General features: G+C 43.6%; 1 protein-coding gene across 1 annotated transcript in view; it reads right to left on the reverse strand.

Annotated features, from left to right (window-relative positions):
• The window catches only part of sfl (N-deacetylase and N-sulfotransferase sfl), a 244551-nt gene that overhangs the window by 17864 nt on the left and 205975 nt on the right, over positions 1-20712 (reverse strand). The window contains exon 4 of the mRNA XM_017907071.1: positions 131-383. Within this exon, the coding sequence (XP_017762560.1) occupies positions 131-383 (253 nt within the window). The remainder of the gene's footprint in view (positions 1-130; positions 384-20712) is intronic.

Below are 20712 nucleotides of genomic sequence, written 5' to 3' on the forward strand. Positions count from 1 at the left end.
GAGCAAGTGGAGTAGGTAGATGCAACGCTATACTCCGGGGTTAAGTTCATAATGGTAATGCAATTGCGAGCGATACTAATTTTGCGATTCCAGTCACGTTTCACGATATCTGATTTCTTTCTCAACCGACCTTCAGCCTGAGATTAGTGTGCACGAACAGAGGAAAGCCTTTCAGCTGCGCGCCGACCAGACTTTCCTCGCCGGACGGCGCGAATCCCACGATGCCGACCGAGTACTCTCTGCAATATTTGTCCAGCAGTTCGCGATTCCACTTGTCCATCTGCAGGTACTTGTTCAGGTTCTCGAAGATCAGAACCCCGTATCGGCCTTTGTCCAGGTTCGTCAATACTGGCAGGGACTTGCCAGCCACTTCCAGTTTGTACCTGCAATCATAATTCGTTTAACGTTAATCCGTGTCGGTGAAATAGCCCGTTACTTCCGTTCATTTCATCCCAGCTACCCGGTGTATATTTATTACACATTATTAGTCCAGAGGCAGTATATCGGTGCTCGCGACTGGTCTATTGTCTCGTGGCTACCCGGGCTTCAGGATTTAGACCCCCGATCACTGGGGTACTAAATTCCGTGGAAAGGAAATTCTTGGCTAGAAAGATGGATCGAGGAGTGCGATTAATAGAGCGGTATTTATTGCTCGGATCTTTGTCTCCGAGATTCGAGAATTGTCACGGTTGAAAGACGGTACGCGAAACAATAAGATACCAACTTATATTTTGGTATACACGCTTATATACGGCAAAAGAGTTCTGTTTAACGCGTTAAACGTCACGCCGGTTTTACGTGCCGTTCTTTTCACGTCACAGTCAGCTGTCATGTGGGCCCTTCCGGACCGACGAGGCCTGAACGTAGAGCCTAACGCTGGTCCCCAGGTGTTAAATGCAACCTGGATACGATACACTCAACTCGCATTTTTGAAACACCATTTAGACTTTTTAACACTAGGTTTATGGACGCTATCTGTATACCTATTTCTAAGGACATCTGTCAAAGTGGCAGGTAAAGGAAACCACGAGCCTTTTTTTCGTAACGATTGGTTTAATTTAAAAACAATTATATATTATATTACCAGTCTTAATATAAGTTAACTAAATTTGTTACCATCGTATAATTGGAGCAACCCTTCCGTCAAATTGAAGGGTTACGTAAATCTAGTGTTAAGTATGATAGAAGAGTTTTGATTAGACACACATTATCATTCCCTCCTTATAGAAAAATAGAAAATATTACACACACATTGTCATTCTCTCCTTAATATAGAAAATGTAGGAAATAAAATAAACAGAGATTTCAGGAAGACTGTCATTCAAATAAAACATTATCGCAAATATATGCGAGACACTTTGACACTTTGACTGCCACGATGGTCATATATGACTGGCCATGGTATCTCCTGTGACGCCATGGTGGTCATTGGTGATCGGAGTGCTTGAACTACTTACAATTGTAGAAATGGAATGAAAATTGACAGTTAGTTGACTGTCAACGGTTACCAAGGTGGTTACCCGTGACTGCCAATAAAATAAACGCTTCATACTAATTTATAATTATTTTTCTATCATATGCTTTGAATAATAAAAATACTCCCATGACGACCTAAGCGAAACACGTGATTTCGACGAGACAGTCAAAGGGTTTTACTATTACAATTAATTTATTCATCGAATAAGTATATATTCAAGAGCAGCCACATATCTTCAATGACTGAAGCAAGAATGCAATAACCTTAATTAATTCAAGCGTTGGGTCTTAAATTATTCCAGTCCAATGTTCAACCAGACTCACGGTAATTAATTTTGCATAAATCATTTACGATCTTCCACTAATTATGCCCCCTGGAATTCATCGTCGCGAATAATCGGGAGCAGAACCGGGAGCCCGGGAAATTCGAAAACGATTCGCAGAGTCCAAAGCCGCCGGCCCATTATTTCCACTTCTTCCGGTCGTCGACGACATTCGCGTTATTCGAGTAATTCCAGCAATTTTACGTCAAGTCCGGCGCAGAAATAAGGATTCGTTTAACAACCACGATAGGAACGTTCCACGGTATGTCTGCGGGGCGAATCGGTAGGAAAAAATTCCCGAAGCTTTTACGCGATATTCGCATCTCGACGACCCCCCGAAGGTTCGGTTTGCAGCGGATCAGGAGCGATTTCCTCGAGCGGAGTCCTCGCCTCAAACTTCTTCCGACGCTTCTTATTCCCTCCGCGAGATTATGCGATAAACCAAGGATCGTCTCGGAGTTAACGTGTTCCTCGGAACGGAATAAACGTCCCTTTGGCCGCGCTTGCTTCACCCTCTCCACCCCCCGCCGCCCCGTTTCGCCCCTTGTGGGCGTCCGCAGCGTTCGCCGCGAATATTTAGACGCGCCTGTCGATTCGGGGTACAACCCTCCGACCGATGCTCGTTACGACAATTTCAATCCGCCCCGATGCCTGCTATCGGTTATTTAAAACAAGCACGGGGGGTAATAAATACGACGCGGAAAAGAGAAAGGCAAGAAAGGAAAAAGAGAAGTGAAAAAAAATGGAATATCGATGGAAAGAAGCGGCGCAACGAGCCAGACTCGAGTCGTTATTGTTAAACGATAAAACAGGGACACTTTTATCGAAATCCCATTTACGCGGCATCTGAAACGTTTCGAGAATAATAAAGCAATTACACGTATAATGTACCTTTACATTTTTGCCGCGGTATTCCTTTCTCCCCGTCCCCCGTTTTCATCCCCGTTCCACCGTGTTTCCCTGCTTGTTCTTTGTTTCGCCCTCCTTCTTTTCCCTCTGTGCCCCCCTCTCTCTCACTCTGTCGTACAACGTTTTCCTCGATTTTTAATAACGTTCGAACCAGCTCCATCGAACCGTTCACCTACGCGAACGCCGATGGAATATCAGAATTTTTATTCAGGCACGCCTGCTTTTTATTCGACCCGACGTCCGATAAAACGACTTTATCGTCGAAATAAACCGATGAACTTCGCCGATCAGGATTTTCCGAGGTGTTTCGCGAAGAATGCCACGAGGCTTTCGAAATTTATCGATAACGCGTGTGCCGGCCTGCGCGATCAAGCGGAAAATTTCTATGCGTATCGGCGATAGATCGAAAGAACGGGGGGTGAATGGCGACCGTTCTGCTTGGGGTTGGAAACCGGTCGTATTCGAGGTGTTTTACGCGAGGACGGAATTTTCTCCGAGTGTGTATGACATATTAAGCGACTATCGTACGTTAGAGACACAGGGAAGGGTGAAGGGTTCGAGGGCGGGGGTGCTGTTAAAGGGGTTACGACGCAGAGGAATAGTAGTCAGTGGAAACTGTGGAAAAACTGTATAGATCTTTATTGAACAGGCGAACGGTTAGAACTGGCCTGTTTAGGGTCACGCAGGTCACAAGTCGTCTTTGGAAGACTAGAAACAAAGGACAAAACGCAGGGGAAGGGATCACCCCAACATCGCTAGGACGTAGTGTTTACTTCACTATTTAATTTTACTACAACAGGTGCAAACACGTAACTAACCTAACCTAACCTGACCGGCCTCGTAAAACATTCGCGTCCGGTTGGACAATCAGATTAGTCCCGAGAAATCCATGGACCACCCAGATGGTTTAATTGCAACCTCCTACGCGTCATTCCGCTACGTCCTTAATTAACCAATAAGCTTGAACAGTGAGCGAGCAAATCAGATTACCAATCGTAATACCATCGACTTACGTTCGCTTTATCGACTTGGTAAGCCTCGAAACTCCTTCCGGCCCGTAAACCCTTTCGATGCTAACGGTGACTATAATTACGCAATGTCTGACGTTCGCTGTGTGCTATCGGTGGTCATAGTTAACCGATTATCCGATGCTCGTGGTGTACCAGCGGTGTCCATGACAGCCTACATTCGACGGTGTACTATCGGTGCTTATAGTCACTCAGCGCGTGAAACTTGCGGTGTACTATCGATCATTATAGCCGCCCAATGTCGGTAACTCGCGGTGTACTGCCGGTGTTTATAGTCACTCGATATTTGACGCTCGCGACGTAGTATCGGTGACTATAGTCACTCGATATTCGATGCTCATGGCGTGGTGTCGGTGATTATAGTCACTCAACGCGTGAAACCTGTGGTGTACTATCGATCACTATATAGGCACCCATTGTCGATAATTCGCGGTGTACTGCCGGTGTTTATAATGACCCAATATTTGACGTTCACGGTGTAGTATTGGTGACTATAATCACTCAATATTCGAAGCTCACGGTGTACTGTCGGTGCTTATAGTCACTCAACGCGTGAAACCTACGGTGTACTATCGATCATTATAGTCACCGAATTTCAGTAACTCGCAGTGTACTGTCGGTGTTTATAGTCACCCAATGTCCGACGCTCATAGTGTACTATCGGTGACTATAGTCACCCAACATTCAACCGATAATATAGGTGACTATAGCTACTCAACATCTGTCACCCGCAGTGTACTACCGGTGACAATAGTCACCCATTAAAATTTCGCTTCGCTTGGCAACTCATACAGCAGAATACGTCCACGTCGCGATCGTCTCGTACCATACCAGGGCATTCGCGAGCAAGGCTGACGTCTTGGAATGGTTAACTTTATCGACACCACGTCCCATGCGTTTTCCGCGACAGCAATTAACGTTTCAGGTTCCGATTGTGGAGCAACAGTTTCATAACGACCGTCGGACCCGTGGAACTCGCGGTAATTTTGCGCGAACGGATAAGCTCGCCGAGCGGACAGCGCCGCGGTGACTATCAACGGTTTACGGTCGCGCGTGCTCGCGTGCCACGACAGAAAATTGCAGTTAACTAATGAACGAATGCCGGATAATTCAGCGGAGTAATCGGTTCGATAATTGGCAACCGCCCATTAACGACGGCCCGGCAATTTGCCGAGCTAACGAACTGTCATAACGAACTCCGACGTGGCTCTTTTGTTCTTGGCCGGCAATTGCCGCGCGAGCCAATTGCCGGCCGTATGCTTGAAACGCGTGCACCGAGCCAGGACCTGCCCAAGTATCTTCCGACGGGGCGGGAAAGAGAGATTTCAAAGGTATCGATCGATCGACCCCGAGCCCACGTTGAAAAACGCCTGGCCGCAATTAGGATTGTTTCGCGGCCCACGCGACTATCGGTCAAGCATGCGAGCACCATCGACCAAGATTATGTCCTTCGGTGGTTTCTACCGGTTCCCGGGTCCCAGTGGAATAATTGCTTTCACCCTTTGCCTCGGCAGAGGGTCTGCAGGGTGGCGGCTGTCGCTCAAGGGCTGCTGTCGAGATCCTGCGGGTTGCTAGGTATTATTGCTTTGAAGAATTTTAGCGTACGTAATGTGGAATAGCGACGTAGTGGAATTCCTATTTACAGCGTAGCGAAAATTATGGGATTGCTTCCATTACACGAGTGTGTATTTAGCATCGCCGAACTCACACTTTTAATGTGATATCGCCTAACTCATATTTTTGATGTGATGTCACCTAACTCACATTTTTGATATCATATTACTTAACCCACATGTTTAATGTGATATCGCCTAACTCATATTTTTGATGTGATATCCCCTAACTCCATTTAAGCTTTTCAAGAACGGCAGAAGACTTCTGATTAAATGCAACCTGAATGCGCTACACTCTCACTCTCTCTCTCTCTCTTTGCATCTTAACGATAGAGTACCATAGGAGATAGGATCACTCGATGATCAGTTATTTCGACGCGCAGTCTATATTCAGGTAGGACTTATCAGCGACACCCGATAGATTTAACCTTCGTGAATTGTGTTTGATTTATTTCGGTCTTCGTAAATTGTGGTACGAGCTTGCTTAATTGAATTTATCCGTTCGCTCTGTTAATGATATTCCATAATTTGTACGTTTCGTATCTACGCTATTCAGATATGGAAATTTTTTTTTTTTACACATTCGCGATGCAAATAACGTACCGGGATGCAAATTATTAAGCTCAGCCTCATTATTCACCGAAACTGGCGTTATTTTAAACAATAACCGGAATTATCGCTACAATTGAACACACTATCAATTAACAGCGCCACGGGCGAGCACTGACCGGATTTTCGTTTTAATGAACCAGAAGGAGCAAAAAGAAAGGTAGAACGGGCGTTCAATCGTAACGATCCCTCGAGCCGAAATGTTCCGATTAAACAAGGCGATCAATTAAGACTCCCATTCTGCCAAGTTTCATCGCGCTTGTGTTTTATACCCGTCCATCTTGCGTTTCCCAGGCGACGAATTATTCCCGTTATTACATGTAAATATTTAATCACGCGTATTAATATGTTTCGCGCGAATTAAAAGACGGCCCTCCAGCCGGTCGCTAATGCTTTCCATTTTCCCATCGAAACCCATTAATGCGTTCCACGCGAAACGCTTCGCGATTTCCAGGACCTGGTCGAATCGATAGACACTTTGTCCAAGTTTCATGGCTCCTCCTCGTCAACCGGAATGGCGGATCGTATCGAGCCTAGTTTCCAACCATTTCGATTTCCTTGCCGATTTTATCTTGGTACCCACTGCTACTGAAAATCGTCCGATCTACGAAATATCTCAAAATGGTACCCGGGACAAATTCTACCATTCGTCGTCCCAATCTGGAAGCCTATGTTCTAAATTAATTTTTATTTATCTTAATCGGATAAATAAATCTTTCGTCAACCGGAATAGCGGATTGTATCGAGCCTAGTTTCCAACCATTTCGAGTTCCTTACCGATTTTACAGTGGTACTCATTGTCGCTAAAAATCGTTCGATCTATGAAATATCTGAAAATGGTACCCATTTTATTAATCGGGGACCGATAAATAAATCTCTCGGTACTGGATGATTTCGGGTATTCGAATTTTATATATACTGGATTTACACAGCAATTACTTAATCCATTTGCAATCCAAGCGCGGAATATTCCGCGAGCCACGACTGTCGCCTATCACCGAGCGCGGAATATTCCGCGAGCTACGACTGTCGCCTATCACCGAGCGCGGAATAATCCGCGAGCTGACTTTTTCCATTACCAGTTACTGAATATTCTTCATATGTCACAGATCACGTTTGATCCCTTTTGTCAGCATCTCATCTACAACGGTTCATTATATTCTTAACAAGTTTTACTTTTGTTGTGAAAATCCTTTTAACTGCCATTATGAGTAGGTGCTGATACGCGCGCGGTGATACGGGCTAGTTGTCAGTTGAACGTCGCTGATGCCTGAACACGGCAGCTTAAGTAGAGCCACGATGCAAATGGGTTAACCCATTCGCTGTGGCGGTCATCGCCGCGAAGTCTCTCCCGTAGGACGTAGCGTCGTGCCAATGGTGGAAACATTACGATCGTGCAGTCTTTAGCATTCGGGGCCAAGACTTTCGAAGAAAAATAAAAAGAAAAAAGGAAAAGTCGACCATCGCAATAACGCTTGCAATTCTTTGAGAAAATAGCTAAGCGGAACGGTAGCACTTGTCTTAACTTTTTACTCAATTCTTGTGGCCGGTGACTATAGTCAGCCATCGTATTTAGAGGGCATCTAGTGGCTGGTGACAATAGTCACCCATCTTGTCTAGAGGGGCGTTCCATGGCCGCTGACTATAGTCATCCATTGTGCCTAGATGGCATCTCGTGGCCGGTGACTATAGTCATCCATTGTGCTCAGAGGGCGTCTCTTGGCCGGTGACTATAATCAGCCATAGTGCCTAGAGGGCATCTCGTGGTCGGTGACTATAATCACCCGTAGTAGCGAAAGGGTGTCCATTGTGTGTCGTGATTTTACACCGACTTTGGTAACCAAACCATCACCTTTGTGAATAAAATGGACGACAATGTACAATTATACATGAAATTAATAATTATAATTGTTCTACATTGTATACCTCTTTGTCTCGCATTAATAATATGTACTTACTCTATCTCACTCACTTTCTGTAAGTGACTCATTCCCATAACAATCACCAAACACTCCCCAACCATAAGATCGTCCTCTCGCGCACGAAACATATATAAATACACCGCATATGAATTCTCAGAGCATCGCTGGACTATTCATACTCGCGAAACCACTCGCACAATCTCGACGCCGCGCGTCGTTTCCCTCGACACGTATCCAAGTCGTTTGAAAGCCGCGAGAAGCGTTAAAACGATATTCCACGGACCAAAGATCAGGTCTAATTAGACAGAGAAACACGGTTAAAGAGTTTCTCGTTGGTGCGACCGAGAGATATTCTTCTCGGAGACATTCGGCCTGGTACGTACTCGCGAGAGCAACATCGGTAGACAATGGTGGCCCCGAGGAGAAATAATTTACCCCTGGGGCGTGTTCCAAAGAAGTCGTATTCGCCTCGTAAATTCGGTCCGACGTGTGCCACCTCCGGCCTCCGGCTGGTCTGTTTCCCCCGAGCCTGAAAAGCTCGCTCCGCCGGGTCGCTCTGGGAAAACAACTTCATAATTTTCGGGGACCTTTCCGATTTGGCATGCCTGCGCTACGGGGAGGGACGAGGGGTACAAGGGTGAATTTCCTCCGGGCTCTCGTTGTCCCATTTCTTTCCCGGGCCTCTCGATGCTACGTCACTGGGACGAAGTTTCTAAATTGATCCCCGGCGTTTGACGCGTAACCTGGATTCTTTCCCTCGTGCTCGTGAATTACGTGACGCCCTTGCAGAAATAGAACGTTCGATTACCACTTATGGTAATCGGGTTTTATCTGTCTCCGATGCTCGTGTCGCAGATAGGAGCTACGAAGGTGAAGGTATGCAAATTGCTTCTATTTTTAGACCCTGGTTCCGGCTTCCACGCTATCTCGCTGATGGAAATAATGAAATATCGCGAAATATCTTTCTTATGGCTCGTCATTATTAAATGCTTCTAATCCAATCATCGCGATTACTTGCATTTCTCTTGGGACGTGGATTTCGATTCGTTTAATGATAATCAGTGGAGGAAAAATTAGTTAGAATTAACGCGAGTGAATATACTTAATATTAGTAATTCACGATAAATTGTTGATGCATGTGTTTTTTAACCCCGCGATCATCGTTTTTCAAATATCAAAATACCTTTGGTAGCACCATTCGAAGCTTTCCACTTTCTTTATATTAACCCTTTGCACTCGAGAGGCGCCCTTCAGTCGATATTAATTAATATGTCAAATTTAAGATAATGTAATGGTGTGCGAAATATCGAAATCAAATAATTCCATGTATTAATTATTATACGATTTCCTATTCGATGCTCAAAAAAATATCGTCAACTTTATGACAGAAAATCATTGATCTCCTACTCTTCTTTAACCAAAATCGTCAAGTGCAAAAGGTTAAATTTGACGACCATGGCGAAATATAGTAAAATTAAAACATAGCAAAACATACTAAAATAAGAACGATAGAGCCACAAAGAGGAAAATCGCAATACGATGATAAAATATCTTAAACGAGAGTCGGCGAAACAAAATTTTGCAACTTTAAAAATTCCCTCTTTAAGAAATTTAAATTCCTCTAGCATAAGGTCAAAAATTCAAAGCCAAGCCAGTGAAATAGAATATCGAAAGTTTAACAATTTTCGGATTTCCAAGATACAAATTTTTCATAACTAAACACAAGCGATGTCAAGAAATTCGGGTGTCTCGGAAGCTAGGGAATAAAAAATCGGAAGTTTCGTTGAAAACGCTTGTAGTATAGCGGAATTTTCAAATACCCTCTTTCACGCGGGTATATTCCCGGGAGGACCTACGATTCTCGGGGTCACCGTCTCATTCCCGATTCTACGTGTCGCCCGATGGAAACACAGCGGAGATCACGGTAGTTCGGCGTTGACAAACAGATCGAAGAAGCGACGGGGAAAGAATCGGCACGGTCGTGCGAGCGACACGCTTCGGGGCTAATCCGATTCGCGAGCGATTCGAAACGAGGGATTCGAGAGTCGAGGCCTCGCGATTCCGCGCGCGTCTTGAATTTAAACGCGGCATCGATTTGCGAATCGAGGCGAACGGTTTCCGCGACGCTCGCCGCCAAACGTCCACGATTTTCACGCGTTGTTTCTGTCTGGCATTACTGCCAGCCCCGCCTCGCTTTCCACCCCCTCGGATCCGCTTGGAAAAAGTTCGTCCTCGAAAGTAAAGCTTCCAGACGCGCCAACGAGTTTTCGCTCGAGATTTGTGGCACCATCGACTGTCGTTCCCCGACGCGGAATATCGAATTAGCCGAAAAGTTTCCACCGTGTTTTCCGCCGCACGGCGAGTCTAATCGAACGGAAGTCATTCGTCGTGATCCAATGGTTACGAATTTTCTTCCGATTTATCGGCTATGATCGACGTTCTTTCGCGTACTACGAAATTTCGAAACATTCGAAATTTGGCACGAAGAAAAAAATTTGCTTATTAACCCTTATTAAGTTATTAACCCTTTGCACTCGGCGATCTTTTCGTTACAGAAACATAGTAATTCGAAGACTTTCTGTTATAAAATCGACATTTTCCATATTTTCAAAACGATAAGTAAGAAGTGTAAATTAACAATAAGTTATAGAATTATTTTACCTCGATATTCCACGTGTCGTTGGGCAATTTTAAATTCGAGGTATTAACAACGATCTTTAGAATCCGATTAAATGGCGATCGAGGGTCGCCTCTCGAGTGCAAAGGATTAATACATTTCGAAAATAATATAAAATATATATCGAAATTAACGCTGCATCCGATATTTTTTACACCTTATTCAGTCGATGTCCGTTATATATTATTATTTTATTATTACTATTTTTATTATTTTATTCATACTCGGACCGTAGCCCATTCACACAAAATTTCACATATAAAAGAAAAGCAAACAAATTATACATAATATAACACTCAAGGGACGTGCTTATAAAACGCTTTGTTCACGAGGAATAGCTTTAATCAATAATCATTCGTATTTGTCTTTCGAAAATTGATAAAGACCCATAAAAAGAATTTATACGATTATAAAGATTTCGATTTCGATACATATCTTAAGTAAGAATTGGTACAGAAGTGAACATGAAATTAAACTCGCGACAAATGGCATCTCCAAGCTTCCACAAGAGTGCAATCTGCACCCCCCAAGAGGTTACAGATATTATTTTTATTATTCAAAAATTAAAATAAAATTGGCAATTTTGCTATAACACTTAGTAGACGATTTAAATTAATACAATACCGAAGGAAAGAAAAATTGCAGTAAAATGGCCCTTTTAAAATGAAACTTACCCAATTTTAACGTGGTGTGAGTTTATTTTGGGGCACGGCTCTCTCACGACGGCAGTATTACACGTTCAACGATATATCGTGGCTCGGCAGTAAAAGGGTTAAACATTTGGGGCATTCCGGTCACTGGTGACCACGATGGCCTCATCGAAGGAGCAATTTCCGGTCTCGAGTGACCGCCATGGCAACGAAACGGGAAAGGAAAGGCGATATCGGGAATGAGAAGCGTGTTATCGGAGGAAACATCCATCGCGTGCGATTTAATAACATTAATAGCTCGGAGCGGAGCGCGAAAGGTTTGTAAAAATAATTTTAATTAAATACGCCGGCGTCGGGGGATCGCGAGGCGTTTCCTTGCTTAAACAACGCTGGTAAATAACGCCGCGGAGGAAAGCGCAAGAATGGCGACGGAAGGAAGAAACATTAATGCTACCGGAGACGCTCGAACCAGAATGAAATTATTACTGTTCCCCCGGAACTGTTCCCGTTACGGTGCATATTTACCATGCTTTCGTATTAATAACTAGCTGCAGGTGAAAGTAGACAAGTTTGATGCAGTTTCAGCGCGGCGTCGCTAACGAAGTTCCGTGCTTCCCGATCCACCATCGGTGTCGTCGTCCTGTCTGCCTCAACTTTCGCAGAAAAGGAAAGGGAAACAATTTGTCCGATAGTTTCGCGAGCGTGTTTAACTCGAACATTTTTAACGATCTCCTTCCTGGCTCTCGAATCGAACCGGCAGACTCCTGCAAAGTTTTTCTTTCTCCCCCTCCGTTTCTGTCCAAGTCGAGTTGATTTGCATGAAAGGGAAAAAAGAAGGGTGGAGGGTGGACGAGGGAGAAGGACAAGGGTGGTAGCGTTCGTCCTTGTTTTCTAGCTTCTTCGGTCAATTTGCAATTTAAGTCCCCACTATGGGAATTTCGTTTGCTCACGGACTAGGGAAAAGGAGTTATGACTGGAATAAAGTACCTCGGTTCGATCTTAAATGTAGGGGCTGCTAGAATAACCCGGATAAATAATAGAGCAAGGAAAGTAGGGATGAAAAGAGATTTGAGAAAGAATGGGGTTAAACTACGTGTGGTTTTTGATCCAGATATTCGATTGTATTGACATTTTTGACTAATATCGTGGTGAGCTAAAAAATTTATATGAACGAATCGAAACCTATTGAATTGCTATAGCCATTTAAATTTCTATAGATTTTTGATTGAAATATTCGATTGTATTGACATTTTCGATTATACCTGTGTCCAGGTAAGGAAGAAATTTGTACGTGTACCCTAATCTAAACCATAAATGCAAGAATTATAAATCTTTCTTGCGAAAGAAAATATGTTTAAATATGTTCAATTATCTCAAACGTACTTATAAGATCAAATGACTCGGTCGAGCGATCGAAAGGGTTAACTAGTCGATAACTTCGCGGTGGAAACTTACGAACAGTTATCCAATAATACCCAGAGATCTGACCCAGCAGGTGGATAAGTCGACTAAACGTTACACGAGTGCGAAACCCAGCTCCTAGATTCCTCAAATCTCCGCTGACCATGTATCACTTGTTATGTCCGGCATTTTACGACCCCAGTCGAGTCTATAAAATCTACCCCTGTAGCACGGCATCCATTCTAATTCTCAGGAATCCGTTATTCTTCGATTTAACACGCGTCGACGTAATTGTGACTCTGCAATAACACTCTTGTCTCTAGACGAGCTTTGACAGCTGCATCTTCTTTTCACCACCAAGCAACCAACCTAGGCAGTGGTCAAGTGTTAAGGATGTCCTATTTCAAATTGTATATAAACCTACGAAATCCCAATAACCCTTTGCGGACGAGCAGCAAAACATGCGTTTTGCGGAAGCCATCAATTTGGCCGATGGACGCGTAAACGTGTTCCACGTAAACGCGTCACTATGACCAAAAAACACAAATATGCGTCTGCCGTTGCGGTCCTAGGACCCTCACGTCCCAAACTAAGTAGTGGACTGTTTTATATCTTTAATGTCAGCGTCGCTATGATCAAAAATCGCGTTTAACACGTCAAGTGCCACGCCGGTCCCCAGGGATCAGCCCTAGACTTTCCATTCGGGCCTGGTCAGATCTCAGGAACCGGCCCAAACTAGGACCAAAAGGTGCTACCTTTTGGTGCTAAATTCTTCGCCATCTTTGGACTCAACGTTTGGGAATTCCTGTTACAATAATTGGTACAGTATCTCTGAGTTTTATGAACACTTTGCCCGCTGCCAGTGGTCCACATCATATGGACCCTGAGTGGGACGGCAAGCAAAATAGGCTGAGCACTTAACGTGTTAAGCAGAAATGAGCGCTGGTAGTTTTAAATGACTATCCTGGTAGCAGCTCGGCCCTAGAGTACTGTTTACTCAAAACCGCTCCGTCCGCAAAGGAATAAAGAGGCTCGTTCGGTTATGGCGGCTAAGATTTCGTCACTACGCCTATGTCAGAGGACCGGATAAATTAAGGCCCAATGTTTAACAGCAGTCACTGCAGGCTAACAGGCATTGACGATAGCCAATGCCATTCCGAGGATTAGTCTGGTACTTGGCAGTGCGGTTGCAAGCTAGCAGTTAGTTTCACTATTCGATTTATGACCCTTTTCAGTCACCACGATTTTCCCTCGCGAGGGTGTTTCCCGCGTAAATATAGTTCTTTCCCGTGCGAGGATTGGCGGACTTTTTCCTGTCCTCATACACACTCGACAGCCTTTAAAAATCTCCTAGGACAGAGAGGACCGAGTAAGTCCAATTTCGGTCCTTTACTCTGTGATTGCTGTCCCAAGTACCAAACCTTGACGAGCTTCTGTAAACTGCTACATACCTTCCACTATTCTTGTACCATCCCGTCAATAAATAAGAGTACCGCATCTCAGTGAGCGAGCATAATTCTTACATCCACCACGCGTTAAACTTCAACTTCTCCAATACGTCACAGGAAACCAAGCTTTTCCTGGCTTTCCTGGTTTTATAATTTTTTTTTTATAAAACCATCATCGTCCCCGTGACATAATCGTCGACGCGATCGTCGACTTAACATCCGAACGGTGAAACAGCGACACGGACCAGAACGTTTACCGATCGCGAACGCAATGGCGATACCCGCGAGTGTCGGTGGGAAATACAAAAAGTGAGTCGAAGTGCTCGGTTCGCGGAGCGATATCTTCTCCCCATTGTCGTTCTCTCTACAGCCCGGAGAGGGTTGAAGCGGTAGCGAGCGAGATTGGCGGGGGTGCGAGAGAGGAGGAACAACAATGCTAGGGATAAAGAAAGGCCTGCCGGGAGGGCGTTCGAGGACCAACGAAAACGTACAAGAGGCTGCGCGAGTCGGGTGGAACAGAGGCCGGGGTATCTGCGAACGAGCGAAAGGGTAGAAGAAGGGAAGGACGCGTAAAAAGTGACGGGAAATAGGAGACAGAGGGGACAGCGAGGGGTGCAAAAACAGCGGAGACCGTGGGTGGGTAGGAGGAATTTCAGGGATGATAGGGGTGAGGCATGGTTCGAAATAAATGCGGAAAATATTGAAAGAAAGACGCGACTGTAACGCGTTCGAGATATATCTAGGATAATATAGGGTGGTACAAAGAGAACCTCGTATTTCTTTCACTCTCAATTTCGCTTCTTTCATCTCACATTGCAGCGTTAAATAGCAAGTAGCTGTCCGATGTTTCTCGATATTGTTATTCATCAAGAAGAATATTGCTGATGAAATTGTAGGGATCGACGGTGGTGATAATTTATTAATAAATTATAACTGTGTACGAGTGAATATTTAGATCGATTCTCAATTCGAGAGCCGACTCTCAGTCGCCATTTAATCAGATTCTAAAGATCGTTGTTAATTAATATCTCGAGTTTCAAATTGCTCAACGACGCGTGGATTATCGAGTTCAAATAATTCTACGTCTGACAATTGTGGGGGTCCTCTCCCACCATCGTTTAAAGTCGTCTGTAGTAGGTATCCTCATGGTTGGCGTAACTAGAAGGGACGGTAGGAAAAGGAAGTGATGCGTTTCGTCCCGGGCCTGCTAGCGGACTCATCGGTAAGGCTTGCTTAGCAGGCCCTGCCTTAGACACTGGGGATACTATTGGAAAGACGAGAAGTTATATATATAGAAACTGGGAGTTTTCCGAGGACTTGCGGGAAAGTCCTCGACGGCGGGGGCCCTCCCCCACCATCATTTGAATGTCGGCTGGTCACAGGTATCCTCGAAGGTTGGCATTGCTAGAAGGGACTATGGGAAAGACGGGATGTTATATATATAGGAACTGGGAGTTTTCCGAGGACATGCGGGAATCCATCTAGTGACGAGGGCGAGAATGATGGTCGCTACACAATTAACCCTTTGCACTCGAGAGGTGATCTTCACAGTCACCAGCTAATAAAATTTCGCAGATCGATATTAATTGATATATTAAACTCAAAATAACGTAACAGTGTGCGAGGTATTGAAATGAAATAATTCTACGTGTTAATTATTATACGAATTTTTATTTACTGTTCGAAAAAATATTGTCAGCTTTGTAGCAGAAAATCTTCGAATTTCTACTCTTCTGTAGCGAAATGATCGAGTGCAAAGGGTTAATTTGTACTTCTTATTAACCATTTTGAAAATATCGTCGACTTTATGGCAGAAAATCTTCGAATTATTACGTTTCTGTAACGAAAAGATTACCAAGTGCAAAGGTTAACACTAGAACTACCAATCCAGTTAAAAAGACTGGTCTCGGAATTTTCCTCTTTTTAATTACTAAAAATATATACTTGTCTTTAAAAAATTGTCCATTCATATCGAGATGTAATTAATGTGTTTACTTACCTTCACCGTACTACTGAAATTACTATTATCTATGCTCAACTATGTTTAGGTTGCCCATTAAAGATCGGTAGTTCTAGTGTTAATCCAGAGTTCAGAGGACAGTTTACAATTGTAGTATCGCAGAATTTTCACCTCGTGTATAGGTGACTTTAGGTTGGAAGGTCGCCGAGGGTTCGAGGGCCAGGTCGGTCGGAAAAACCCCGGCGATGCGTCAGGCCCTCAGCATGACCATATTTGGTCATATTGGGGGAGGCTTTCGGGGAATATATAAAGAAGGCAAAAATGGTTAGCGGACAGTTCTTGCGTAGAGTTTTCGAGGAGTCTATAGAACGGAGTTGTAAGTCGTTTAGTTGTATTTGTGTTGTGGAATCAAGCTGTAATCTTAAGTTGTAGTTGTAGTAATAACAGTTGATCTATCTATATTCGTAGACTTCATCGTAACCGCACATTGTCAATCCATTTTTATTACTAATAAATAGTTATATTATTTAACCACCACCCATGTCTCTACACAATTAAATTCCTGTTCGAAACGAATGAAATAAAATCACCGATTGAGCAATTGGTCAAAAAATTGCCTGAATGAAGAGTAAGACGAAGAAAGTGCGACAACGAAAGAACGTGAAAGCAGGAAACAGGAGACACTCGAGGCAAAGCGCACGCTCGGAGAAGGAGGCAGACGGACAAGGTGTGCAAACACGATTTACTCTCGATACTCGGAGATGGACTCATCATCCCGGGGCTCTCTGTCCTTCTATAAGCCAGGACGAACGGGCCAGAGGAGGCAAACAAGCGTGCTCCTCGTCAAGAGGATTTGCAAGAAGAGCAACGGGGAGGGAGAAGGATGGCACGGGGGTGAATAAGAAAACACGGCGGTGCTCCGGTGGCGGAATAAAACGCTCGACCCTCTGAAAACTCTGACGTACGAAATCCGTGGCAGCGAAGAATTCCCGAGAATTTCATCGAAGAAACCGCGGCGTCCGCTTACTTCCAGCTATTTCGAAGGGGATCGATCTGTCAGTCCGCGCGAGCAGGGATCCCTGCGACGACGTCGTCTTCCGCGGTTCGTAAGTCCGGCCAGGCAATCTCCAGTCGACGGAGAATTCGTTTTAGGGGTGCGCGGATGACGCCGATTTCTCTTTAAATTGGAATCGATCAGGTTTCCAAGTACCCCGGTTCTCGTTCCAACGGGAGAACGACCGGGGGACAGGGTGGAACGGGGCAGCTCGAATCTTCGCGTCGAAGGGCCTCCGCGCCATTTAACGACTCTGGGAAATTGTGAAACGACAGGTGACGAAAGAACGGAGAATACAACAACGATACCAGTGCTACTCGTTTCTATCGTTTCGATGTATCATAAATTAGAAAAAACTTGTAATTGATTCGTGGCGCATTCGAGCGTTTAAATTTACCGCCATTTTAGAGATATCGATAATCATTAATTTGTTACTTGCCTTCGGTATATCAGTGACAGAAATATATTCGAGAAGACTCCCATTGAAAAATTAAAAAGTACATATATCAAAGTCGACCCTCGTCACTATTAGCAATTTTATCAATTTTTCAGGAGAGAAAGAAAATATTTTACCATCTTCGATTTTCTAAATATAGAACTGTAACAGTGGGCTTTACGTTTTATCTAAACGTAGATCGAGTATATTCCAACGTCGCCATATATACACGCACACTTTCTGCTATAATAAATAATAGTAATAATAATCGAGGAAGAATGTTCTCCTTATAGCTATTAAATTTTTCGTATTTGTACTTTATAATATCGATTCCAGGAAAACTAAAAAGAACGGACAAGGTTAGTTTACCATATTTATTTTCAGATTTTCCTCACGCAAAGAATTTAAAAAATTATACGCGTCTTGCACTTTAATTTTCGCGTTATTCCATGAAATATTAGAGAAAGCACCCGATATTCTCGCAATATACGTAATTATGTTTATGAAAAACAAAGTTGCCGAGTTCCCTTTGAGGAAGAAGTCGGCCATCTTGTTCGCCAGCTATACATCCCTATTATGTCGCTATCCGCGGTTGGCAGAGGGAAGAATTAACCTCCGATTCAATCTAGCCAGCAATCTCCAGTGATATTACCTTTACGGTAATATTACCTTTTGCGTCCGTTCGCCGTACGTCACCGACAACTTTAAAGCTGCTATTCGCGCACGTATCGCCGGATGGACCAATCCGCGAGTGGCACGTATCGCATCGAAATGGAAGCTAATTCGAAAGGATCCTCGCATTGTGCTCGGCCGCGATGGAAGGACTTGGCACACTCTTATTGTCGGGATGATCGCGAATTCGCGTATATTTACTCCTACAAAAGAGGAGAAGCAAGACCGCTCGCGACATTTTCTCGCGAGGGCAACACGGCCTCGATGATGATCCTTATCGGGATAAGAATCCAATTACGATGCGAGACGAATCACGTGGAGGAAATGAATCTGACGCGATGGTCGTGCGCTCGATGATGCATCATCTCATTGTCTGGCGTTTTGAATTTTATATAAGATCGCGGGTCTTAGGGCGGTTTCAGAGTCAAGGATACCGTGTCATCTTCTTGGAAATTTTTAGAAAATTTCCATTCCAGAGTAGAAATTAACCCTTTGCACTCGACGATCTTTTGGCTAGAGAAGAGTAGAAATTCAAAGATTCTTTACTAAAAAACTGACGATATCTTTCTGAGCTGTAAATAAAGAATTGTATAATAATAGAATTATAGAATTATTTGATTTCGATACCTCGCACACTGTTACAATAACTGTTTTAAAACGGTAAATAAGAAATCATATGCAAATTCAGACGTAGAATTATTTTACCTCGATATTGCACGTATCGTTGGGTAATTTTAAGTTTAATATATTAATTAATATTATCTTTCAAATTTTATGAAATGGTGAATGAAGATCACCTCTCGAGTGCAAAGGGTTAAAAAATCAACGACGATGGAGACAGTGATATGTATAGGAATTTACCTGCCAATAACATATATGGTACATGTGCCACGTGTAGCATTTGTGGTACATGTTAACCCTTTGTACTCGAGAGACACGTCACAGTCGCCATTTAATCAGATTCTAAAGATGAATGTTAATTAATATATCAAATTTAAAATTACCCAACGATACGTGCAATATCGAAGTAAAATAATTCGTCTTAATTTGCATATGACTTATTTACTGTTTTAAAAATATCGTCGACTTTATGGCAGAAAGTCTTCGAATTACTATTTTCCCGCAACGAAAAAAGTGCAAGGGGTTAAACTTGATCTTCAGACCATGTGCACCATAAATGGTACACGCAGATATATTTATTTAGTGAGCTGAAAATATTATGACAAATTTAATTCTGGAAAAAATATATTTCCACTAAAGGAATGAGGCATTATACCAAATGCAGCATAGAACAACGCACATAAGTTTGTTTAATTGTTAAATATACGATAATTATTAATTATACGTAATGGTTGACTTTTTTAAAGCAAGGGAGGCAATCGATACAAAACGTCATTACTCTTCTAGTTCTTTTTATTAATCGAAAATTTTCCAACTGATTGACTTTTACAGTTGTGATGATATAATAACATATTGCGTGATAATGTATCAATTTTTAGCCAAAACAACAAATGGCCTGGAGATCACGTCGAGCAAGAACGGCTAGGCACGGAACGTATTAACAAAAATTTGTTGAAAATTTGAAAAAGTCTGGGAAAGAAGCGAGTATAGAAGGAGTTAGGGATTCAGAGTATTGGACGTGATGGATGTTCTTCGATTTCATATTATAGCGGCTTCTAGGGGTTGAAGCGCGATTTTCGTGGGAAAACGTGTCTCCCGGATCGATGCATTTTGGATTACAGCGAGGCTTCGAGAGGGAAGGAAGGACGAATAAATAATGAGAAAGAGGGAGTCGCGCTGAAAAATGTATCCGAACGAATGGCAGGGAACTCGGAGAGAGAATGGGAGAGAGAAAAAATAAACGGTAGCTAAATTTTGATGAAAGATTAATCCCCGAGGATGGGGAACTTTTTACGAACGCTGTGGATAAAGAAGGGAACAGGGGAAAAAATTCTTCGCACATTTCCCGTCCGGCAGCGGGTTGAATAGCGTCTAACACATATTACCTCCTTCCGGAAGATTAATCGCGAGCAAAAATCCGGGATTTCTACGAATGTTTCGCATCGCTAGTGGAACGTGGCGTGAAACGCTGAAAGGATCCAGACCCGGGCAGATAATCATCTTTAATTATTCCACCGTGCGGGCGTGTAATTTTTTCCGGAAACGTCCGCTGGAAAAAGGGAGTAAAAGGGGCGAAGGGGGAGGAAAGGGGAAAGGAAAAGAAACCGTCCAGGGAATATATTCCGTATGTATTCGCGCTGTGTCAGGACTCGAAAGTTCGCAGGACGAGGCGCTGTTTTTCTTTTCGGGGGTAAACGGCGAAGCAGAAGCCGATAAAGCCACCCCCGGCTCACGTTTTCGGTTCTTCCATGCCTTTTCTCCTCCGCTTCTTTGTCCTCGCGAGGCACGGGGAAAAAAGACGGAATCCTCATGGAAGGAAGATTAAAACCAGGGATCTAGATCACGCGGTACAGAAAGGAGAGCACTCCGTGGGAGATTCGGGATTTCAGGCAAATTTTTCTCTTCCCCTTTCC

This window comes from Eufriesea mexicana, unplaced genomic scaffold (genome assembly GCF_001483705.2).
Source record: "Eufriesea mexicana isolate 0111107269 unplaced genomic scaffold, ASM148370v2 scaffold47447484, whole genome shotgun sequence".
In the NCBI taxonomy this organism is placed as follows: Eukaryota; Metazoa; Arthropoda; class Insecta; order Hymenoptera; family Apidae; genus Eufriesea; species Eufriesea mexicana.